This window comes from Rhinolophus ferrumequinum, chromosome 22 (assembly GCF_004115265.2).
Source record: "Rhinolophus ferrumequinum isolate MPI-CBG mRhiFer1 chromosome 22, mRhiFer1_v1.p, whole genome shotgun sequence".
Classification (NCBI taxonomy): domain Eukaryota; kingdom Metazoa; phylum Chordata; class Mammalia; order Chiroptera; family Rhinolophidae; genus Rhinolophus; species Rhinolophus ferrumequinum.
Window position 1 is genome coordinate 50,600,122 of NC_046305.1, and position 25,438 is coordinate 50,625,559.

Consider the following 25,438-nt stretch of genomic DNA (forward strand, 5'->3'; position numbering starts at 1 on the left):
TTTCCTAACTTTTTTTTGAGATAAAGGGAGGAGAGTGAAATGGGAAAGGAAGGTGATCGTAAAGGGATTGCTGAGAGGAAAACAAAAACTGCACACAAAAAATACACAACAACCGTTAGCATATCGACATCTTCAGCTTGAAGAACAAAGGGCTCACCTGCATGTCTCTAAACTTATTATAACCAATTTTTCCTTCAAAAATAAAATCTTAGTCACCCGGCTTAGGTTTTCAGAAGCTTCCCCGAAAGCCTTGAATTATGTTTTTGAATAGAACCCTTACTTTTCTGCTCCTACTTTCCAAGTTACTCATATTTGTCATATAAACCCTTAGCCAAAAAGAAGTCATTGCCTTCAAATTAAAGATCTCTGGATCACTGCTAAAAAACATAACAAACTTATTATTCAAGAGACTACTTTCATTTCATATTCCAGCTGACTGTGATTTCAGTTAATTCATAAATAACTTTAAAACCTTATGAATGAAATGCACTATACTATGCCTGTGTAAAAGCAATCATGTTTTAATTATGAGCTAAAATGACTAATACACTGAGCTCGTATTAGAAAAATTAAGATTCTAAATAAACTGCTAGGGAATTTCACAATGGGGGGGGTCAATGAAAATTTTTCTCTACATACAATATGATCATTAACAGACTAGTAAATCTTATTTGGAATGATAAGGCAAAAATAGTAAAACCACACTTTTCCTATAAAAAGTTACGTTATCTTCTGTAGGGACAGCTATCATACATGAAGAAACAAAGAAGATGTGATCACTCTATTGCACACCCAAGAAATAGGGAATATGGTCTTAGAATGATCTAGTCATCTTCTTCCTCTCCATCATCTTCAGCATCTCGTTTCCTCTTTTCCCCTCGAAGACCTTCTTCTTCTGAATGAGTGAGAGAAAAAGTGTACAATACTTAATTTTAAATGAGTATTTGTGAAGTTACAAAGTTTTGTAACTATCTTAGTGAAAAGTTAATGACATAAGAAAATTGTTAGTTTCCTTTCTGAATTTCTTTCAATTTCAGCACAGCTTGCTACGCACCCTTGTGGCCAAATCATGAAGTACAGATCCAGAAACTAAGGGCTTGACATTAACGGAATTAATGAATTTTTTTTTTTTAACTTTTATTTAAGTGTGTTTTTCCAGGACACGCCAGCTCCAAGTCAAATAGTTGTTTCAATCTAGTTGTGGAGGGCGCAGATCACACTGGCCTATGTGGGGATCCAACCTGCAACCCTGGTGTTACGAGCATCGCGCTCTAACCAACTGAGCTAACCGGCCACCCCTGAATTTTTTAATTTATGTTGAAAGACCTAAGCAAAGAATATTAGAGAGCAAATTTAAGAAGGGCTTATCTGGAGTTCAACTATTCTCTTATAGAGAAGACTTCACCCTCTTTAAAATGAAAGACACTCAAAAAATAATAAATTGAGCTCAAAGATCCATTATCTCTTCATTCCTGTTTTGAAAATAAATGTTATGTTTTTTTCTTCTTTTTTTTAAGTGTTTTTTTCTTAATGGAATTAATGAATTAATGAATACCCTGAGAATATTACTCTTTATTTTTATGGCTAATATAACTCACCCTCTTCTTCTTCTTCTTCTTCCCCTTCTTCAACATAGTCATCATCATCTTCTTCATCCTTGAAATTCAAATATTCAGTTTGAGAATAAATAAGCCAAGGCACAGATTTTTCAGTTTGATAATAATACAGCCCAACAAGAGGGAAAAAAAACTATGGTTATTCTGTATTCTGATAAACTCTGCCTGACTTATATATATCCTTTTAAAAAACCCAACTAAATCTAGTATCTTTATGAAAATAATGTTTTAGACCAGCAATGTTGAAAAACACTCAATAGAAATGTTTAATATCTGTGTTGTGGTCCAAGCCAGTAACCACTAGTCATGTGTGGCTACTGAGCACTTGAAATGTGACCAGTGCAAATGAGAAACTTTATGAGCAACTTTTAATTTTATTTAATTACTTTAAACAGACAAAAGTGCCTAGTGGCTACTATAATGGACAGAATAACTTTTGAATATTTCAAAGACAGCATCTTCGATTTTATACATTATGGTAGGAATTACCTGAATCCTGGACCCAACACAGTTATGTGTTGAATAAGTCACCTAATCTCTCTGGACCTCAGTATTCCAGTCAATAAAAGAAAGTATTCATCTAGAAAGATCTATAAATTCCTATCGAAATAGCAAATGTCAATTAAAATCACAAACTTGATCTCTCGTGGAATGAGTTGTTCTGGATAGCTAAGGTTTAAACATTGCCTTGACATATCAACACCATTTTTTTTAACTTTAGCCAATTGGGATACAAATTTCTTGCTAAAGTACACTGCCCACTCTTTTACCATTTTCCACTAAACCTAACAAACCTTCTTCTTGAATTATCATAGTCACCATTTTGATCATGAACATCATACTAATTAGTATCTGTCAGTTCCCTCAAAGCCTATTAATATATGTAGGATGGGTTTTTCCCCTTTTTAAAAGGACCCTGGACTCTACTTTGAATTGTATCTTTTCCTAGTTTTTATGCCTTGTCTTTTGCAGTCAGTTACTATTTCAATTTTAATCTGCTGTGGATTCAGAAAATAGATCAACGAGCTTATCAGAGGATTGAATATAAGAGAACATAGGTTTAGAATAACAGCTTGAACACTCTCCTACAAAGAAAACATCTTTTGTTACTTATATTTTGGTTACTCAGAGGCCTTTCACACTTATTGCCTTTTTCTTAGATATGTTCCAAACGGTTGAGTTCTACTATATGTTGGAAAACATGGAACCAATCTAGGGTCTCCCCTTTAACCCCTCAGAGTTTATTGCTCCTTAAAAATACTTTAATTGGCAAATGTCAAGAATTTCTAGGTAGTTAGGGGAAACTTGGACAACCCACCCTTTTCACAGTATCCACAGGCCCCATTTGTGTCTAGAAATACTAAACTGAACCTAATTTTCCAGTATTTAGCTAACAGCAAACACTGTAAAGTATTTCATTACCAGAATACCACCAAGCTACAGGGAACAGGAATAGATGGGGTATAAATGGTACAGAAAGGAACCACAATAAAAATCAGGAGAACCCGCAGGCTTAACCTAAAGAAAAGAGAGGAAGAAAGAGGAGTAGAGGAGAGAGCAGAAAGGAAGAGAGAGAGAGGGAGGGAGGGAGGGAGAGGGAGAGAGGGAGAGAGAGAAAGAAAGAGAGAGAGAGAAAGTCCTTTTAAACATCTTAAATCTGCAAAGAATGATAAATGAAGATATTTAAATATTTATAATCTTTTTAAAAACACTTGAGATACTAATCACATTTATTCCTTGATAATTTAGAAAAGCTCAAGTCTAAAAAGCTAATTACTTCTCTGGATTTGTTTTAAACAAAATATGATTAGATTAATTGGCTCATGTTTTTAAGCCTTTTTTTGTTTTGTTTTGTTTTTTTACTATCATCTATTAGACCACCAGAGACTTGCTCTGTAAAGACTTCGGTCTTTCCCTAATTAGTGAGAACCAAAATGTTTTCTCATTTGTACTATGAATAGTACAAGAGCACAATAATTCCCAAATCTTCTAAAGTCCCCTTCCCTATTTTTCATGAAATATATACTACACCAACATAAAGTCCTTCTTTATACTTATTAATGCCTTACCTCTGAAGAGCCGCTGAAACACAAATAACCCTCAAACAAAAAATAGCTAATCAAATGCCATTTCTATTTCCTTCTAATTTCTTTTTAAATCTCAATAGTCTCTGAAGCTTCTGCTGGCTCTAAGTTTCTAAAAACAAGACTTCATTTTAAACATCCAAATTATCTCATTGTGATTGAAAACAACTTCTGGTCCCCGCCACTGGGGTTGCACACTGACTTAATGTTGTATGTATATCTTAAAAGTTTCTGCTCAGACTGGACCATGTCGTTTTCAGTTAATAATTCCCAATATTCAATGGAGTGATAAACATAAACATTTGCCGTTAGATGAAGGTCATTTTTAAATTACTTAATACTTAGACTTAAGACGAATTACTATTGGCGGAGAAAATAAAAAGTCAAAGGCAAAATAACATGAGTCCATGAATACTTAAAATCCTTAAAGTTCTATTCTTCTATGGTACAGCTCCTAACTCACTATGGCCCCAAACAAGTTTGAGTTCTACTTTTTCCCACACTAGTTTTATATTTAAAATGGTATCAGAGCAAATGTATCATTAAATCAATGATATCATTTATCTAGCCAATGTAAAAGGCATTAGGAAAACAAATGAGAATACTAATAATTTCTAGTCTAAATAAGATGTTATTTTTAATAATAAAAATTATTTTAAATTATGAATTATGAAAACAAAACTCAATAGTTGAACATTAGGACAAAATAACTTATCTAAACTCCCAGAAACTAAAAATCATGTGTTCACATCCACTGCCATTTCCCATGAATCTGTCCCATCAATGTGCTAGAGGCCAAGGTACAAAGATGAACGGCCCTCCCCTTAAGGAGCTCACCATCTAGTAGAAAGTGGCCAAATAAACAAGTTTTTATAAAAGTGGCTACGCGTAACAGACGCCTAATCAAAGGTCAAAGGTAATAGAGAAAGGAGTGAGTGTCTATGAAAATTACAGGAAGCTTCAAATGAGGCAACTCCAGAGTTGACTTTTTAAACAGAAAAGTTCATGAGGCACGATTTGGGTGGTGGTTATACAAGTATACACATATATAAAATTTCATGGACTTGTACATAAAATCAGTGCACTTTACATGCTTTACTATATTTATGTTTACCTCAGAAATGAGAAAGTTATCACAGGACATGGGTACAAAGTCATTTCAGATAAACAATGTATTATATATTATTTACTCTATATTAACAGAATACTCATATTATATACAGAGAGGAGGCAAGAAGAAATAACTTCGTGGGATGATTTAATCCAGGAATTGAGGGAGATAAAGCCAGAGAAGGGAGGAGGCTAGATAATAAAGAGTCTTGGTGACAACAGGGAAGCATTCAAGGGTTAAGCAGGCCAGGGATATGATCACATTTGCATTCAGACTACGCCTGCACCTTCAAAGGGTACACCTCAGTGGTGATGCTGTATTCAGAGAGAACACTTAGAAAGCTACTACAGAAGCCCAAGCAAGAAAGAATCAGGGGAAAGGAACGTTTTCCTGAGTGCCGACAATGTGCCAGCAACTACTTACATATATTATTTTGTTAAATCCTTAAAACAATTCTATGAGGTTGGTATAATCTCAGTTTTACAAATGCAGAAAAGGAGGCTCCAAAACATTTGTAGTATGTTTCCACCATACTATGCCCGAGGGCAGAATGGATTTGAAAGAGATTTGGGAAGTAAAATCAGTAGATAGTTACGAGTGTTTAAATATAGTATGAACTGGGGGGCAGAGGAGGGAAAAGACAGGCAGAGTGACACATGTACCCCATTAGAAATAACTCAGATTTCTACACAACTTATTTTTTATGATACTTAGCCCTATGCCTTAGTAATTAATTTTCAGTGCACGTAAGAAGGGTCTGTTCACCTGAATTTCTTCTTTCATTAAATAAGAGAGACCCACTTCCTCTTCTCCCTCTCCCAGTTCTGAGCCTGCTTCATCTTCATCCTCGTCCTCATCTTCCTCGTCCTCGTCCTCCTCTTCCTCATATCCTTCAGGTGGACCAGCTTCATCTTCGTCTTCATCTTCATCATCTTCATCTCCATCTTTAAAAATATTTTGAAAGAAGAGCTAATGGCTGGGGAAATGTTTCTCGATAATATGTTGATCTTTTTAACCTTTGCCCCAGTCATTTCAAACTCTTAAGTCAATGGGTGGGAAGTATCTCATGATTTTATCTTTAAAGATGTCCTTTTTGTAGCATGCATATTTACTGTTTGAGAAATATGGTTTCTAAACAGTGAAATTTTTCCAACATACAGATTTTCATCAAAACATTCATGCACTAAAGTTTGTTTTACTTTGTGGACACAATGTTGTCCATCATTCCATCACTTTATAACATTGTTTACCCATCAAATAATAACATAGTATCCCATTACTAATAACAGTTATTTTGTCATCTGATCTGTTAATCACCCATTTATCAAAAAATGTATTATATATTCACCATCTAATTCTAGAACATATCCATCACCTCCCAAAGAAACCTCAAATCCAACAGCAGACACCATTCTCCTCTCCCCCAGCCCTGGCAACCACTAATCTACATTGTCTCTGAATTTGCCTACTCTGGACATTTCATGTAAATGGAGTCATACAATATATAGCCTTTTGTGACTGGCTTTTTTTAACATAGTAGAATGTTTTCAAGGTTCACTCATGTTATAGCATGTACCAGTACTTCATTCATTTTTACGGCTAAATATTCCATAGTATGAATATGTAACACTTTGTTTATCCATTCATCAATTAATGGACATTTGGGTTGTTTCTACTTTGTGGCTATTATAGATAATACTGTGATGAAAGTTTCTTTTTAAGTACTATTTTAAAAGCTGCAAAAAAAAAAAAAAAAAACCCAGAAAATAAAGTTGCCACTTTTACTAAGTGGTGGTTACACAAGTTTATACAGATATAAAATTTCATGGAGCTTGATATAATAATTATTAAATTCCTCCAAAGCTATAAAAAGTCTGAAACAAGAAAGACAGGACTAGGGCTGTGGGTTTTTAAGTGCTTCTTATCTTGCATCTTTTTTTTCCCTACACCTACGTATCCATTCCCAATCTAATTTGCATGGCTAGAGTGTAGGCTATAATTTTGACACATTTAGGAGTATTAAGGACGATTACCTTCATCATCATCCTCTTCCGAGTCTGGTGCTTCGTTATCCTCCTGATCAAATCCATCTAAGTATGTGATTTGCTGCAGCAGTTCAAAAATACTCTCTCTGTAATCTTCCAGGTTTGTGATCTCACAGTTAAACAAGTCAAGACTTTTCAAATTTTTAAGATTTTGCTGGAAAAGTCAAAAGTTAAAACTTACACTCCAGATTTAAAAATATCATGTTACTTCTTTTTAATTCACAAACCAGAATATATATACTTGAAATCAAGAGGATGATTTTTGGGGTTTTAGAATTGTAGAATGAAGGGTCATTATCAAGCACAGCCATTCCCCTAAACAGGTGCTGGCATGGGAACTCAACGAAAGGAGGGACTTCCTTTCATTCACTGCTGTGTCTCTAGCACCTGGGTGAGTGCCTTACTTATAGCAGGCACTCAATAGACGGAATCTTATTGACGGAATCTTATTGACGGAATCTGTGCACAAATAGGCAACAACAATACCATATTTAGTTTAAACCCACAATCAAGCTTACTTTCAACCATTTCAACCTCTTCCCAAGCTTTTTAAAAATCAGAGCAACAATTTTCAGAATTTCACTTCCTCTCCTTTTCCTTCCCTCATACTAGGAAACAAAGGAGCAAATAATGAAATAACTCAAAAAAAAGAAAGAGAAAGAAAAGAAATGAAAAAGGGAAAAGAATAGAATTTAAGAAAATACTAGAAATTTTCAAACCAGATATTCAATTCCTGACGTTGAGATAAAATAAATTTCGCACAAGTTTAAAATTTTATCTGAATGTTTTACCCCAAGGAAAAGTAAGCAATAACCATCTAGATCACAACATGTAAAAAGTTCAGAAGTCTCAAAAAAGTGAAATAGAAATCGATAGGCTAAATCACAAGAAAATCTCACAAAAGTCGATCAAAAACAGCAAGTCCAGAGACAAACCTTCCCACTTACCAGAGCTTCTACTGTACTGAGATCTTTGATTTTGTTTCCACTCAAGTTGAGGTAGGTAAGATTTGGACATTTCTCTGCCAGGACTTCCAAGCCTCCAGAAATTATATTGTCACTAAGTTCCAACTATATATTCAACATGAGAAAACAAAAAATGGTGAAGATTTAGGACAGATCAAAGATTTTAGAGTACGTATTATCAATTTGAAGAAGCAAAATAATTGTCATTCTCTCTAGCTTTAAGAGACCGTCTTAAGCTATTCATTTCCAAATTCTATCTACTACCACCAAATAATATATTATAACCCCTATACAAATAATCCTTGACTTATAACGGGGTTACCTCTCAATAAACTCATCGTAAGTTGAAGATACTATAGGTTGAAAATGCATTTAATACAACTAAGCTACCAAACATCATAGCTTAGCCTCGCCCACCATAAATGTGCTCAGAACACTTGCATTAGCCTAGTTGGGCAAAATCATGTGACACAATGAATGTACTGCAGAGTATCCGTTGTTTACCCTCGTGATCTCGTGGCCAACTGGGAGCCGTGGCTCAATGTCACTGCCCTGCGTCATGAGAGAGTATCGTACCACATATCGCTAGCCCGGGAACAGATCAAAATTCAAAGTACAGTTTCTACTGAATGCACAGGGCTTCCCACCATTGCAAAGTGGAAAAATCATAAAGCAAACCATCGCAAGTCAGGGACTGTCTGTATAATGGGTTCTTCACCCAGATTTGGTTCCAGTTGTGTAATAGTCGGATTTTATGTTTTAGAGAAAAACATTTAGTAGCTGTTAAATCCAAATTCATGCCATACAGCAATTTCATTATTAAATTTAAATTTCTAAAAGCACTATTAGAGCTGATTCCAAAGTCCTACATAACCCTTTTACTTGACTCTAGAAACTGAGAACCTCCTAATTAAAAAGCAGAACGGTCATTCCATTTGGCCAAAAACTAGAAATAGCCTATGCATCGAACTCATAATGCATTCCTGCCCTACTGTCAACTTACCTTTCGAAGTTTATTTAAGCTGGGCAGCCGGGCCAGTGAACTGAGTTCCACATTAGCCATACTCAGAAACTCTAGTTTTTTAAAAGTATCGTTCAGGCCCTCAATTTCCCCATTGACACACAAGCAATTATCAAGGACTAACTCTGTCACCTGTAAGAGAGAACATAAATGATTCCTTAGTTTGCAGTCTGTTCAGCAAAAGACCTGGGTCCTGACACTCTGGAAATGTGAATATTAAAACTGCCAATCGCCTTACACATATCCTTTTCGTTCTCCCCCCAAATTGAAATATAGTCTAAAGTCATCGTTGTATGTTAACCTTTTAAATTTAAACTTGGACTAAGAAGCTTAATGCCTGCTTCAAATCACTGATGCATAAAAAATACAACTTTGAAAAAGGTCCCATGTGCCCCTGATGAGAAGGATTCTCAACATCAGGGCCTATTTAGTACCTGGGCTCCTGGAAAAGGATGCAAGGGAGCTTTCCTGAAACAGTAGGGAGAAGAAAGGAAACTGTTTTAGTTTAAACCCCCTTATCTTTGGTTGATAAATGCCCCCATAACTCAAAATTTTCTTGTTACCCTTCGTGAAGAAATGTTAGAAGCTCCTTCTGAGACAGCCCAGCTTTCAGATGTTAACTCTTCTAGTATCAGGCCAAACAGTTCACCCAGAACAATACATCCTTGACAAAATGTTATTGTTTCTCCCTGCCATCCTGGTAGCATTTTTGTGGACTTCACCCCATTCTTGGTGGGGAGGGGCTGGATCCTCTCTATTAGGTCAGAGTTGTAAAACAAAACTTTCTGGTGTGGGCCTAAATGGACTTAAGCAAGGGAGAGAGGGGCAGGAGACCCTGACTCTCCATTCCCAATGCAAAACTATGTTTGAAGTATTTTCAGGGCTAAAAATTAGCAACAAGGAATGCCACCTTCTCTGTTTGAAAATGACTGACATAATGACTTCAATGAGCACAGATGGCATCATGATCTGTTTGGAGATGAGGAAGCCGAGGCCCAGAGGATGAGAATGACTTGCCTGGTGTCACACAGTATGTGGCAGAGCTGGGCCTCCACTCTTTTAAGTCTTCTGACTCCTGGTCTAGCTGAGTGAAGGCGAGAGGGCCACTAGATTTGGTGTCAGAAAACCAGTTCTTCCACTTGAGTAAATAACTGCAGGCCCTGAGACTCCATTAATTTGGATTCTAGAACAATACAATCCACCTTACATGTTTGTCTCAAGGAGGAAAGTGAATAACAAACACGGAAAGTGCTCTTTGTAAACTGTAAAGAGCTATGCAAATACAAGAGACCGTTATTACACCACAGGGGAGGAAGGAGAGGCTGCAAAAAAGCAACGCGTGGCACTCCCCAAAACTGGCAAGGAAGATACCACGATGGGGTGGGTAAAAGAATGGGGCAGGGGGAATCCACTTTTCCAAACGAAGACATAAAAAAGCATTCTAAATGTGTGCTTCTGAGAGACAGCCTTTTCAGTTTTGTTCTTTCTGAAGCCCCTAAAGGGTAGGGCCTAGAAAACTTCAAGCTTTCTCTGGTATGATAGCGACTGTTTCCTCCTGCCTGCTCCTGCCAATTTCTGGGAAACTTTTTTTTAAGCACATAAAGATCTTGGGTTCCCACTCGGCTCACTGGGCAGACCCTACTTCTCATCCTCTATGCTGCTATGCACAGGCACCGCCTCCACCCAAGTCGAAAACAATTATATCCCTGATATGCCAATTCTGGGGTTTAACTCAGAGGCCGCAATTAGCAAGACTCTAGGCGCTCGCCTCTGCGATTAGAAGTGTGAGGTTCCTCGCTGGTCACCGGCCCCACTCTGGCGACCTGCCGCTCTGACCGACGGGAAACCCCACACGGGGCGGGGACTCCCCAAGGAAAATAGGGGTCGCCCTCCAGCCGCCGTTCCCCAGGCGCCTCCGCCCGGGACGGGAAGGGCTGGGTGAAGCAGAGGAGGCGCCCTCAGAAAGGAGGCGGAAACGCCTCCCGCCCGACCCCCGAAAAGTCGACCGCGACCCCGCCTCACGTGGCCCCTCCCAACCCCGTCTCTTTAACTAAAGCGACAGCAGCGAGCGCGCATCATTTAGTTTCGCCGAACCCATCTTTAAAGCACACAACTACCACGACCCATTTGTTGAGTTCTGTGAAACCGTTTCCAGGGATCAAATTCGGAGTTGCGGCCACCACGACATGATACGACCCGCCGAATTTCGTTACCTCGCGGGGGGACGAAGGGGATGACGCCTCGAGTCCCCTCCCCACCTCCGATTACTGCGACGGGTCCCAAAACTTACCCGCGGCCGGACAGCCGGCCGCTGACCCAGATTCCGCCTGGCGGCGGTCGGCGCGCGCCCTTCCCGGGGGAGTGGGCGCCGCCGGCAGCGGGTGGTCGCCGGCTCCCTGAGCGACCCCAGCCCGCGCCCGACGCCCAGGGGCCTTGAGGCCGGGGGCGGCCCCCCCAAAAAAAAAAGTTGTTAGCAGCACTGAAGAAAAGTTGGACTAACTTCTCAGGCAACGATGGCTGCGGCAGGGGCGAGTGGGACTGGGGGGTCGCGCCCACGCCTCCCGCCCCCAGGAGGAGGAACTTGGGGAGCGGAGGGCCCCCCAGCACCCTGCTTCCCGCCCCCACGAGGCCAAGACGCCCGACTCCAAGAGAGGTGAAAGGGACTAAGCCCCCATGCACACACAAAAACGCCCCTAGAAACTTGAACCCTTCGCCATTTTAAGTAAAAGATTTTAATGATTTAAAACTTCAAATTAAATATTTCCCCCCGACCCTAACCCCACGTTGGGGTTGATAAATTACCCCTCCCTACACACCCACCCGGACCCCCCGAAACCCGATTCCCCGAATACAGAGCTGGAGGGGAAGGGGAGGGGGCTGAGTCATCTCACCTCCTCCGGGGCTCTGTTCCTTAACTCCAGGTTAATCCTCTTCTTCATCTCCATGTCCTCCTCCTGCTCTTCTGCTATTACTCTCCTCCCTTACCCTGCCCTGCCTTTCCTGCTACCCCCAACCCTCAAATTGTAAAAGGTTTGGAAATGAATGAAAAGAAACGCAAATATAAACGCCCACCACCACCAGATAGGTGTGGGGGAGAAAGAGAATAGCAAATGGAGTCCAAGGAGTTGGGACTCTAACTCGGCTGCCCCCACCTCCTTGTCCACACACTCGTGCGCGCACTCACACGCGCGCGCGCACTCACACACACACACACACACTCACTCTCACACACACTCACACACACACACCCGCAGTTCCTTCCCCTTCAATGGCTGCTCCGAGACTGAGCCTCCATGACACGGCACCGCCAACCCCCTGGCCTACACTCCACCCACCTCCCGAATGTATTGGTTACTTCTTCAGCATCACACTATTCCATTGGACTACACAAATGTCTATCAGTCTTGAGGGCGGACCTGAACCAGAAACGCTGTGTCTATTGGCTACGACCAAGCGCGCAGTTAACTCCGATAGGTCCAGGAGGGTGTTCGTCCGGAAGAAATGATTTTGAATCCCAGTAGCCCCCCTCCTTTTCTTTGTGTGGTTGGCGCGCTTTCCCTAGGCACGAGGGCGGTTTTGATGCCTGTTTGATTTGTTTTTGGGTTTGGTTTTGTTTTTCTGTTTTTAGTGTTACAGGCAGAAAGCATACTTCTTACGTGCCCAAGTTGCGATACTGGTAACTCAGCACGCACAGCTCCTGCTTTGCCGCCAAGGTGCACAGCAACGTGCACGTCATATAAAAAGCATGCCTTCGTGACACTGCCCTGCTGGGGACAGGCTTCTGGTCCAAAACCAAAGCCGAAATAAAGACGGTATTTTAACTTCCACCCACGAAGGACTGAAAGCAGTTGTGTGAAGTATAAGTTAGGCACCTTTAAACAAATTGTTACTGAGGTAGTTGTTGCTGTAATGAACAATAAGACCTTGGAGGAAAAACAGTACCGGTCTAATGAAAATGAGACATCGATTCGCATATAAATAGTACTGCAGTACCTCTCCAATTTCCCTTTGGTTGGTTTCCATGAAAGTCTACAGATAAAATGTGCTTTTAAAAGTCTGTCAATGTGGGATAGAAAAGAGCAGGGTAAGAATCATTTTTAAAATTTTTGTCTTGAGAGCCTAACTTTTCTTAGCTCTTGATTAAATTCTGTCCTTTTTATTCTCTTACACCATTATCAGGATAAATACCCAAAGACAGTCCATATAATGTGGGGAAGGAAGTGGGTGAATTAGTCTAACCCCTCTCAGAGCTGAGTATTTGCTATTTTTCCAGTTTCTCAGGTTGGAGACCTTAGGTTTTACCAACAGACTCCTAACCACTCCACCACCACGCCTCCTGCCCCCCTACAGAGACACACAGCTCCTCAAATAGGATTATGCTTAAAATATAAATATTTAGTATTTAGCATGTTAACTACTTTAAAGGAAAACAAAATAATCATTGCCTTCTCCTTGCTGTTTCCTTTGAATTCCCTGGAAAGGAAATTTTGTGAAGAGGAAAACAGGGAGAGGGAAAGCTTTTGGAATGAAATAACATCTCTAGGGGGCGATTTGGAGTTAGTTAAGTTTGTTAGTTTTAATCAAGCTAAAGGAAGTGAGGATGATATAAAAACTAAAGCAAAATGGATTAAGGAACATTTCAAGGAAGAGTTGAAAAACAAGGGAAGGAAAAAAAGGGCTAAAAAGAAACCTGAAAGCCCATTTTAGTACCAGCTTGAGAAGAAGTCCTGTGTTCTGATCCCACCGCCACTGCAGAGTCTGGAACTCTGGAATGGCATCCCAAAGAGAGTTCTGGGAAGGAGTACATACAGACTTAGGAGTCATCCAGATACGAGTGATAGTTGAGGCCATGAGAAAAAAAATAAGACGCCCACAAAGCATGTATATAAGACTATCAGGCAAAAGAGAGTAAAACATGGTTGAGGGGAAAAAGAGAAGACAGGGATTGTCTACCAAAATAGTCAAAGAAACAGGTAATAAATAAGGAGGTGAATTTGGGGAGAAAAATGTATGGAAGACAGAGTTTCAACAAGAGGTGATTATTGGGGTTAAATGGTAGGGCTTCTGTATCGGAATACATTAGACAGAATGGAGAGGGTGCTGGAAATACTAAATGTGAGGAAAGGCCATGAATTCGTTTTACCGTTGGCTAGCAGCTTCCGAAAGTACACCATAGTAAGCACAGACAAAGGTCTACCAAAGTGGGCCTTTCTCCCCGTACCTAGTGTCCCCGCCTTTATATCATCTCTCATCTGCATTACCTCAAGACCTTGGAACTTACCTGTTTCCAATCTTAATCAAGAAGACAGGATAAACAAGATGCTGGGGGAGGAGAGATTCCCCATAGGACTGAGAAGAGGTTGGATGAAGAACGTTACCAGGCTAGTACATGGACATATGGAACTAAATGAGGGATGAAAGAATGAAATGCAGTCAGGAGAAAATCCGAACTCATGAACTAGAACGTGTTTTAAAAGGAAGTAATGAGGCAGGGTTTAAATGTTAGAACCAAGAGTGAGGTTCAGTAATCAGGAGGTGGTATGAAAGCAAAGGAGCAAGGAGTGGAATGAGTAAGAGGGTGGTTCAGAACATGCCTTTGATCCACCAATAAGAAGCGTTCACCAGGATATTCTTTAACTCGATGTGTCTTTAAGTTTCAAAAACTAAACTCATCTTCTGCTGCAGAATATCTTCTGTTGCCCGCCAGATCCACTCTTCACTCTGTGACTCAAAACCCCACCGAGTCCTATGACTTGCTGGGTTTGGGGGCGGGGGAGAGGGCTGGCAGGAGACGGGTGGGGGGGGGGGGTTGAAGGGGAGTGAGGTTGGAGTATTCACCCCCCAACTTTCTCAGTGGCAGGTTGTTACAGGAGGGCCTCTACTGAAAGCCACCGATCTAGTCAGGGCTGTGGTGGACACGGAAATGCACGACCCAGATTTTCCTTCAGGAATGAAGAACTGATTCCCCTCAGTGCCGGGATGACCTTCCGCTGTCGGCCCTTGTAGGGGGTTACCTCAGCTGAAGAAAAGTGCCTTGCCCAGGGTTAGACCTCCTTCAACACAGAGATATACAGGCCCGGCCAGCCCTTTGCCCCAACTTAGACTAACTCTGAGGGGTCATTCATCAGCGCTCCAGAGCACCCCCAGGGGCCTGCATTGCCATTCACTTTCTCCCACTGCTTCATCCAGCTTTCTTCTCCTCTCTTCCACAGATATTGAATCCAATATCATCCCCCCAATAAATGTTCTGAATGCTATTTTCATCTCAGAGTCTACTTCCTGAGGAACCCAACATGAGACAATGGCCCTCTCCAAAGATCTACCCCCTGAGGAAGCCCAAACTAACGTATAGGAGAGATCACAGGGAGAAGCCTCTGTGAAGAGAATGAGAGGTACCCACCCAGCCCCCAGCTTCTCCTCCCCCTACTTTTCCAGCTCCAGCCACTGTCTAATTGCAACCACATAAGAAATCCTGAGCCAGAACCACCCAGCTGAGCTCTTTCCAAATTTCTGTTCACAGAAACCATGAGAGGTAATAAAATGATCATTACTGTTTTGAGCCTCTAAATTTGGAGTTGTTTGTTATGCAGCAATAGTAACTGGAACAAGTCCCTAGAACAATTTTTCTGATCAAGTCTCACCAGAGCCATTTTGTTCCATACAAGTCATAGGCATTCTGCTCTTTCTAGCGTTGCTTATGCTGTTCTTCTACCTTAACCAAAACCATTTAACCTTCTCCAAATTCGTAAGACTTATTAAATGTTCTATTCACCCAGCGTTTGCCCTGAGCTGCCTAGCCACATCTTCTACATGTCATTTAATTCTGGTTCGCCCAAACTCACTGAAATTTCCTAGAGAGAAACCAAGTCCGTAGCTTGGTTTTCTCTCAGTACTTGGCACAGTGCTGAGCACACAGTGGGTACTCATGTTTAGTAATTGATTATGTACCAAATAACGCTCAGTTGGCAGTTTAATTCCACACTTCCATTAGGAAATATAGAGGTTGGTTGATGCCTTTTTGGGGAACAGGTGATGGAGTGAGAGTGAAGGATAACTCCAGACTGTTCTTTCTCCTAACTTTTTAACCTTTCCCTTTTCCAAACTAGTTAATTTGCAGTCTCAAGACAAATCTATGGCAGTGCAACTAATGCCAACACACTTTCTCCAGAATTCAAAATGATTTGGAACCACCAGAAATCATTCCTACATGTACCAGGCTAGATGTAATGAAAACTGGCAGAAAAGTTGAAAATCTGTATTTCAACCAATGAGAACTCTCCCAAACCAACCCCATTGTCTCCTCCATGCATCTTAAAGTGGGGTGTGCCTTCAGGTAAAAGGTTAGAGGCTTCCTCTCTAAAGAAACTGATCAGCCTGAGACAAGTCCAGAAATACTCACAAAATGGTAGAAAGTAGCCAGATATCTGTGCCATCTCCTCACCATCAGTCTACCAGTCAACAAGCTTCCATACATGATTACTCACATCTTATTTGTTCTTTCGTTTATTCCTTCTCCTGTACGTTTTTGGTCTATATCATTTTACAGCTGTCTGAAGAATTTATTTCTGTTAAGGCAGGTTTACTAACAATGAATTCCTTCAATTTTTGATTTTCAACGAAGCCATTTTCTTTTCACTTCTGAAGGATAATTGTCATTGAATATAGAATTCTAGGATTTTTCTGGCTTCCTTCAAGTTTTGTTGTTGTTGTTCAGATTTCTATAGTCTGAATATGGCGTATCAAAGTGGTTTTTGGTTGGTTGGTTAGTTGGTTGGGTTGAATTTATCTTTGCTGGATGTCCTCTGTGTTTCTAGGTTCCTGGTTTGCTTTATATAATTAATGTTTGGAAAGTTCTTAGCTACTAATCCTTCAAATATTCCTGTTACATTTTCTTTCTTATCCTTTGTTATTCAAATTACATATACATTACACCTTTCAATACTGCACTATAGTTATTATATGTTCTGGTTTTTTGTTTATTTATTTTCCTTCTCAAGGTGAGAATTTCTATTGACCTATTTATATATCTTAAGTTCACAGATTCTTTCTTGAGTCTTCTTTTTCCCCCCTTCTTGCGCCACCCCCCTCCGCCTCCCACTCCCCACTCCTATTAAAGCCGTTGTTGTAACCAGCTTCTCACACGGTAGCCCACGGCAGCCCAGCTCATGGCAGCTTAGCTCCAGAGGGTGCAGCTCACTGGCCCATGTGGGAATCGAACCCAAGACCTCGGCAGGAGAAGCACAGCGCTCCCACCACTTGAGCCACCTGGCCGGTCCCTTTTTTGAGTCTTCTAATGAACCCATAAAAGGCATTATTTGTTACTGTATTTTGGGTTTATCCCTGATATTCCCTTTTGATTCTTAGAATTTCCATCTCTGCTTATGTCAGCCATCTATTCTTGCAAGTCTTCCACTTTTTCTATTACCACCTTTAACATATTAATCACAGTTAGTTTAAATACTCTGATAATCCAACATACGTATCGTATCTGAGTCTGGTTCTGATGCTTGTTTTGTCTTTTTAGACTGTTTTTTCTTGGCCTTTTTGCATATATTCTTTTTTTTTTTTTCTGACAAATATCCTGTACTGAGTAATGTAAACTAAATAGGACTTTACTGTGATAATTTATTTTAATCTAGCTAGGTGTTGGGCTGTGTTTAATGTTTGTTGTGGCTATAGTTATTAGAGGCTTCAAGTTCATCTAGTACCCTTGTCTTTGCCTCCATTCTTGGCTTGGAGGATTCACAAGGTACTACTACTCCTTGGAGAGAGTCTGTGTTTTGCTGCTCTTTCAGCTGTCACTTATTGTGTCATTATAGTGGGGACTTGTTGGTGTGGTAGGAGGGTGTGGCTGAGGGGAAGTATTTTATAATCTTCTGAGTAAGTCTCAGTTTTGGTTTTCTGATGTGTCTCAGGGCTGTGGCCTTCTCGAGGGTTCAGTTTCTCTTCCAGTGGTATAGTTTATTTTTCCCTTTCCTGCTACTCCTTTCCCTGGCCAAAGCATTCCCATTCTACTTCCTTGAAGCCCTGTCTCCTGTTGATTGTTTTGTCCCCCTAGATGAGACCAGAAAGCTGGATGGGACTGGAGGAATAGAGAAATTTGAGAAGATTTTTAATTTCTTAAGAAAATCTTTCTCAAATTTTTACCATGAGAACTTAGTTGCATTCTCAATGGAAAGCCTAAGAAAAAGTGGAGATACTCCTAACACTGTGACACATGAGAATTTCTCCCTCTTCCGCTAGTCCACACTCAGCCTCCAGAAATTTATCAAAATCACCAGTTTATGGCTTCAGAACTTCTGCTCCTGGTGAGAATGCTTCCCTAAGTCTCTGAATACACCCGTCTCTCCAGATTTCAGGGGGGGTAGTTTACCCTACTGCTTTACTTCTCTGATGGTCCAGAAAATTTTGTTGATTTTCAGTTTTCCCACCTTTTTCCTGTTGTAAGGATGGAAATGATAACTTCCAAGATCTTTTCACATTGGATGTGAGGTACCAAGAGCCCTCAACATCATAGAGAGGAAAGTAGAACCATGGTTACTGGGGGCTACATGAACTGTTAACCAGCTTACAGGTGGTATGACAGCTTCACTCTGTGAAATTTTCGGCAGCTCAGGCACCATGCAGCTTTGGTGACTGGAGGCTTCGTCTTCAAATCTGCAAGCTTGCCTGCTCATTCCAGCCAAGAGTCCAAAGCTATGGCGGCTTGCTGCTGAGATGCTGAGAGTGGGTCCCAGGAAAGGAGCTGGGCAGGACCGCTCCTGCTGCTCCTGGTACACACTGCCCCTACAGCAGCTTGCTTATACAGTTGTTTCTTGATCATGTTTGTTTGTTTAAATAAAAAAGGCTCTTCAGCATTGGCCAGAGTGTTGTGCAGGTTGCTCTATCTATGCGCACTTACAATTATGCTCCAACCAAGTGTGTCCCAAAGATTTCCCATGCAACATGCGTCCATCACAATGTTTTAGGAGGCTTGTCTTAGGCGCCACAAGATGAACAGAGCTCCACACACCCACCAGAATCTTAAAAGTTTATCTAGAGGCCTTAACGGGCTTCAGTCATGTACTGATTATACACATCTTTTAAATGCCTTACTCATAAATGTGAACGGATAGGCAAGACCACCAAATATTTTAGAAAGGGCTTTCACATAACAGCAGAGACCAAAAACAAAAACAAAAAATCCCTGAAAAAAAACAAAAAGAACTCAGAGGAAACAGATGGTGCAGGAAGCAAAGAAAACAATTTTTAAAAGAAAGCCTAAGTTAATATCATAACATAATGTATTCATGAAAATAAAAGAAAATAACTATGAAAACAATATTCATAGAAGGAAGAACTTGTGAAAATTAAAAATATAAAGGCAGCACTTAATAATTCAATTGAAGGAGTGACAGATAAAGTTGAGGAACTCTTTCTGAAAATAGAACAGAAAGCAAAGAGATGGAAAATAGAAGGAAAAACTTAAAACTATTAGAGATCAGTCCAGAAGATTCAGCATACAACTAACAGGAGTTTCAGAGAAAGAGAACATATAAAACAAAATTGTCAAAAAAATAATATGAGAAAATATCCCAGAGCTGAAGAACACAAGTTTTTAGACAAATGAGCCCACTGAGTACCCTTCCAAGAAATAAAAAAGACCTACACCATGGTACATAATCATAAAATTATAGAACACCTAAAAGAAAGGAAAGATACTAAATCGTGAAAAGCTTCCAGAGAGAAAAGAAGCCAGTCTAACTTAGAACTGGAGGATAGAGGGCTCCAAGAGAAATATTCCTGTAAAAAAAAGTTACGACAGATTACCTGATCTGTTTGAACATAATGAGAGAGGAGTTATATTTTAAACAATAAGTTTAGCAATGAATGAGCAACTAAAAAACTAAAGCGAAAGGGTGGGGGGAAGGCCATTATTAATTCAAAGGAAATTAAAAGTTGCACAAGAAAGGAAATATATACTCCTTGGCTTTGCTGTGAGTAAATATTGATGATATTAATAATTTAAATGCTGAATACTGATTTAACTAAACTTGTGATAAACGACATCAGGAGGATAGGGTAGAAATATGGGTTGGGGAGGGAGTGTTGCATAAAAGAGATAAGTCCTCATCTTTCATAGTTGAAAGTTAATAGACAATAATATCTAAAATGAAAAAAGTCAAGAAACAATAGTGTTTCTAGTAAACAGGTTTTTGGAAATTTGGAGTTATAGACTAGAAGAAACAGTTAAAAAGTTACAGAAATTGTCTCTAGGAAGTAGGAATTGGATGTGGGGAGCATAGAGTGTTTCATTATGATTTTTCTTGGTCTATTTGACTTTTTAAACTGTGGACCTGAACTACTTTGATAAAAATAAAAGTCAAATTTAAAAATAATCTGACGTTGCTAAGAATTGATTTGTGAACCTTCTACAAACACAACAAAACATACTGAGTGGATTAGCTGTCCTTAAGCCAATGTCTGCTTTTCTTATTCTGCAGTAGAAAACAAGAAAATAGGTATACTTTGTTATATAGAAGTTTAGTGTGCTAGATCCAAACTTACAGTTACAAAATAGAGGACTTATTCAATGGATGTTGACAGGATTTTGGTATACTCTTCTGCCATGTGTTCCAATAAGTATGCTCCCATGTTTATTAATACAGTTCAGATTTTTGCCAAGGCTGTGTTTGTGTTTCTATTTCACTTCAGTTCAATCAAGCCCATGACTTCCCCAAAATACCAAAAGCAAAGTCTTAGTAATCAAAGAGTTAAATGCAATCCTACTGAAATATACTGCAATTTGATAGAAGCCAGGTGACTGGTGCAATGTGGTCCGTTTAAGCCAAGTTTTCTCCTGCTTGGTATATGAGCTATTTTGAGAAGCAGTATTTTGTATTAGTATAAATTATTATAATATTATTTCTTGTAAAATGATGGGTTTACTTTCAATATATGTCCTTGAAGAGCTTGCTACACTCACTAATGTAGACTTTACTCATCTTTAAGCCAAAATTCCTTCCACATGAACACAGCTCTCACTTTATACTGAAAATCATTGAGAAGATGGGATTCGCTGTACAAAAATTTAACCTTGAGACAAGTGAATTTTATTTCTGTGTGATAGCTAAAAGGTCACAAGGGAGAAAAAAATACTGAATTTTTGCCAAGCTGTGGAACACCGATTATAGGGTCCTTTGTTTATCTCTACAAAGAAAGAGTGACAACTCGTGTACATGCCATTGGAAGAATATAACCTTTATGGAGAGCAATATGGAAAAAAATATAGCAAAACCCTAAAAAAAAGGGCACACCCCAAATTAAAACCAAAAGGAAATACCACTACACACCTATTAGAATGGTTACTCTTTTGTTTTGTTTTGTTTTTGTAACTCAATATTAAGTGTGGAGAAACTGAGCTCTCATACATTACTGGTGGGAATGAAAAACAGTACAACCACTATGAATAACAGTTTGGCAGTTTCTTACAAAGTTACACATACACTCACCATACAACCCAGCATTAGGTATTTACTCAAGAACAACAAAAACATATGTCCACTCACAAACCTGTAATCGAGGTTTTATTCATGGTTGCCAACAACTAGAAACAACCCACATGTTCTTCAACTGGTAAGTTGGATAAACAAACTGTGGTATATCTATATAATAGGAAAATTCAGCAATAAAATGAAATACATTTTGATATGCAACAACATAAGTGAATGCTACGTGGAAGAAGCCAGACTCAAAAGGCTACATGCTGTATAATATAATACATAAGACATTCTGGAAAAGGCAAAATTATCGGGTCAGAAAACATGTCACTAGTGACTAAAGGATGAGTTGGGGAAGAAAAGCTGACCTCAAAGAGGCAGGAGGAAATTAGGAGGAGGCCAGAGGTGATGAATTGTTCTGTATTTTTATCATGATGATGGTTACACAACTGTATGTATTTGTCAAAACTCATAGAACTATACACTAAAAACAGTGAATTTTACTGTGTGTAAGCTATACTTCCATAAACTTGATTTTAACAAAAGGAATGAATTTGAACTTTTTCACAATAAAAAGTTTTTTAACAAAGTATATACCCTCTTGCAATTCTACTTCTAAGAAACAATTGGACTAGTGTGTAAATATATATGAACAAGAATATTCTAATTGAATTCTTGTTTGTCATAGGTAAAATCTGGATTAAAAAAAAAAACAAAAAACCTAACAGTCAAAAGGCAGAAGATTGGTTAAATACATTAGGTTACTTCTATATAACATGAAGCACTTTAAATTGGTGCATCGTGTTGCATCATCTCTGTCAATATTTTTGGACAGAGAAGAATGTTCACAAAATAGTGTTAGTAAAAAAAGGTTAGAGGCCAATTATGTATATTGTATGGTCCTATTTTTATAAAAAATACAGTATTTATACAAAATATATGCATTTAGACATAACTTTATAGAAAAAAGTTTATGACATCAGAATGTTAACAGCAGTTATCTCTAATTGGGAGAATTTTGAGTGATGTATGTTTCTGAATCTTCTATTTTCCCCAAACTAATCAGGTATTACTTGTATAATTAAAAAATAATAATTAAGAGGAAAAGCGATAAGCCATTGCCAAGATCTGGTATTCTCTAGCATTCTGGAGCCAACTCCAAGTAGCTATTTCCTTTCAATTGTTTTTAATAGGAGCAAAAAGGTTAGCTCTTTTTAACTTGCATGGATTTATAACCAACCTGCTACTTAACTAAAACGTATGTGACACATGAATAAGCACGTTGATGGCAGAACGATGGGGCGAATACAGGATCTATGGACTCATTAATAACTGCATTTCACTTTCATAGATGTTGCCTTAGAAATGACTTGAATCTTAAAAAATGGGCTTGTTGGTTTTTGCATTTGGCTTTCCTTCTCAGAGCAATGCTTCCTCACAACTACAGGAAATTAACTGAGGCCTCAGCAGCCAGATCCAGAAATGCCCTCTGTTTTCTTTAAAGGCTTTTATTTTTATTTTGTAAGTATTTTAACACGTTCTGAATTAGGGGTCGGTCAGAGCCTGGTTCTTTGTCCTATTAATATTTCTCTGTGACGTCAGCCAAGTCATTTTACCTTTCAAGACTCACATCGTTTTGAAAAATGTATAGAAATTTTGAGAGCAGACTGTCAATGAAAGCACAGCAAGCTCTTTCGCTATAAGGTTTCCAAGAAATCCCAATCATTTGTGACAATCTGATCTGAGAACAGACTTTGCATTCATGGGATGATTTAAATCAGTAATAAGCTACCCATCATCACAAGATTTTGGTATATTATCCTCTGATTTCTATTTCTATAGCGATTCAGACATAAAAGTTCCTTCAAAAACAAAGAAAAAGTTCTCTTTAAACCAGAATCTTCTCACCTTCTCAGAGGAAAGTGGTAGAAGTGTTAATGTCTTTTGCTTGGGTTGGTCCACAACCTTTGTTTGATTTAGATGAATGGTAGAGAAGAAAGGGGAGAAGACCGGCAGAATAAGGTGGCCCCTAAAGAAGATGTAACAAATAATTACAATTCTAGGGCACCATGATATCCTTTTTCCTTCCTCCGTACAAAGGAAGCAGTTTATTAAATACACTAAGGAGGGGCGGCCGGTTTGCTCAGTGGTTAGAGCACAGTACTCATAACACCAAAGTCACCGGTTCTATTCCCACATAGGCCATTGAGCTGAGCCTCCACAACTAGATTGAAAACAACGACTTGACTTGGAGCTGATGGGTCCTGAAAAAACACACTGTTCCCCAATATTCCACCCCCCAAAAAAAGTGCTTAAATTTAAAAAAAAATATATATGTATATATGTGTGTGTGTGTGTGTGTGTGTGTATATATATATATATATAAAATCCTGTTTTGACATCACCTATCCTTTGATGTCACTCTCAGAGACAGTGAAGCATGGGTCTGCCTGCCTTGGAGAAGCAATTTTTATGGTCTTACATATAACTATAGAACCTGGTTATGCTCCCATCCTGTGGAAAGACTGTTGACATTAGGTAAAGAAAATCTCACCGCCAATTGCCCACCTGCCTTGGTTCCCATAACACTTTGCTACACCACAGTTTAGAACTTCTCACCATTGTGTTGCAATAATTGGCTAAGGTAGCTGCATCTGCTAAGAGATTATGAAATTCTTAAGAGCAGGGATTGTCATATTAATTTTTTATTTCTAGGGCTTGGCACGGTGCATACCTCCTAGAAATACTCAATATATGTTTATAAACTAGCAAAGGTATCGTTGCTAACCTCTACAAAGAACAGTTCTAGAAGCTGGAATCCCTACAAAGACAGGCACACTCCTCACTACCTCTGCTTCTCCAGTTGGCGCAGGCCATTGATTTTCGTGTGGTCCCTCAGAGTGGTACCATCAGCACCACCTGGTGACCTGTTAGAAATGCAAATCTCTGGATATAGTCCAGACCTATGGAATCAGAAGCTGCGGTGGGGGGAGGCTCAGAAATCTGTATTTTAACAAGCTTTCCAGGTCAGTCTGATGCACATGGACGTTTGAGAAGCAGTGCGGCAGGAGAAAGTTCAATGGCACCTGTGTCATTGACCTACTTCAGCGTGGCAGCGATATGACCAGCCATAGGAGAGTCCCTAAATCCCTCAAAACTCAATCTTTACAGGGTAAACAAGAGAGTTGGAATGCTGCCTGAGGACCCTTCTGGTCTAAAATTCTGTGAAATACCAAAGGTAGAAAGAAAGTAAATATATGTCCCAATGACTAGATTCATTCATTCATTCAGCAAATATTTATGTACCAGGCAGTGTTCTGGGCATGGAATCAATGCATGACACAAAAATCACTCCTTTTTCATTAAATTTGCAACATTTCACACCACAAACTCTTATCTGTCCTATGTTTATAAGATTCTCATGCTGCATCTGTCCTGAAATGTGAACCAGAAAACTGAGAAAACGATCCAGAGTTCAGACCACTCCCTCCCCCAAATTACTTTGACTTTAATTCTTGGAAGCTTTTGTATTGGCTTAAGGGACTTCAGTACCAACGTGTTAGAAAACAATCGTGTGGTAATACATAAATGTGATTATCAAGTTAGAATATCTCTGGGTCTACTTTGCTTCATGGCACAAAGTTGCTTGCACTTTTAGGAAATCAAATTCCATCTAATTCCGTCTCCTCATGGATTCTCTCTTCTCAGCAATTAGTTACCACCTGTATTGCCTGAGGAAGTTCCTGTGCTGAACATTCTGTCCTTTCCATCTGCCTCCCTTCCTCAATGAACTCTCATATACCCCACCATACAAACTCAGAGCGCTGCGTGGGTTCCTGTAAGGTGATTTAGACTAATTGGGATACTTAGTGAGTTTATCCTTTTTCAAAAGGACCTTTTAAGAAAAAGCAAACCCCAAAGTCACCGCACTTGGACACTTTTGATTCTGACCCATTCACATTTCACTGCCTTTGAAAGGACAGGAGATGGCGCCAGAAGGCAGCGGGATGTCTTGGTTTTTGTAGGGTTTTAGCCACCCTGGAGGTAAGGAACGGACTGGAGAGAGGCAGGAATTAAAACAAAGGTGCCGGAGTTTGAGCAGCAGTTAAGGTGGAGG

General features: G+C 39.5%; 1 protein-coding gene across 4 annotated transcripts in view; it reads right to left on the minus strand.

Annotated features, from left to right (window-relative positions):
• Window positions 1-25,438, minus strand: part of ANP32E (acidic nuclear phosphoprotein 32 family member E) — a 27,892-nt gene continuing 2,454 nt past the window's right edge. The window contains exons 1-8 of one of the 4 annotated variants that reach the window (XM_033093375.1): window positions 11,734-12,152; window positions 8,825-8,974; window positions 7,804-7,926; window positions 6,845-7,010; window positions 5,577-5,755; window positions 1,599-1,656; window positions 1,406-1,408; window positions 1-895 (exon numbers count right to left, since the gene is read on the minus strand). In XM_033093375.1, coding sequence (XP_032949266.1) covers window positions 825-895; window positions 1,406-1,408; window positions 1,599-1,656; window positions 5,577-5,755; window positions 6,845-7,010; window positions 7,804-7,926; window positions 8,825-8,974; window positions 11,734-11,787 — 804 coding nt within the window. In that variant the 5' untranslated portion in view covers window positions 11,788-12,152 and the 3' untranslated portion in view covers window positions 1-824. Of the gene's footprint in view, window positions 896-1,405; window positions 1,409-1,598; window positions 1,657-5,576; window positions 5,756-6,844; window positions 7,011-7,803; window positions 7,927-8,824; window positions 8,975-9,859; window positions 10,004-11,733; window positions 12,153-25,438 lie in introns of those variants that run through there. The other 3 variants (XM_033093378.1, XM_033093377.1, XM_033093376.1) reach the window with 3 other exon arrangements.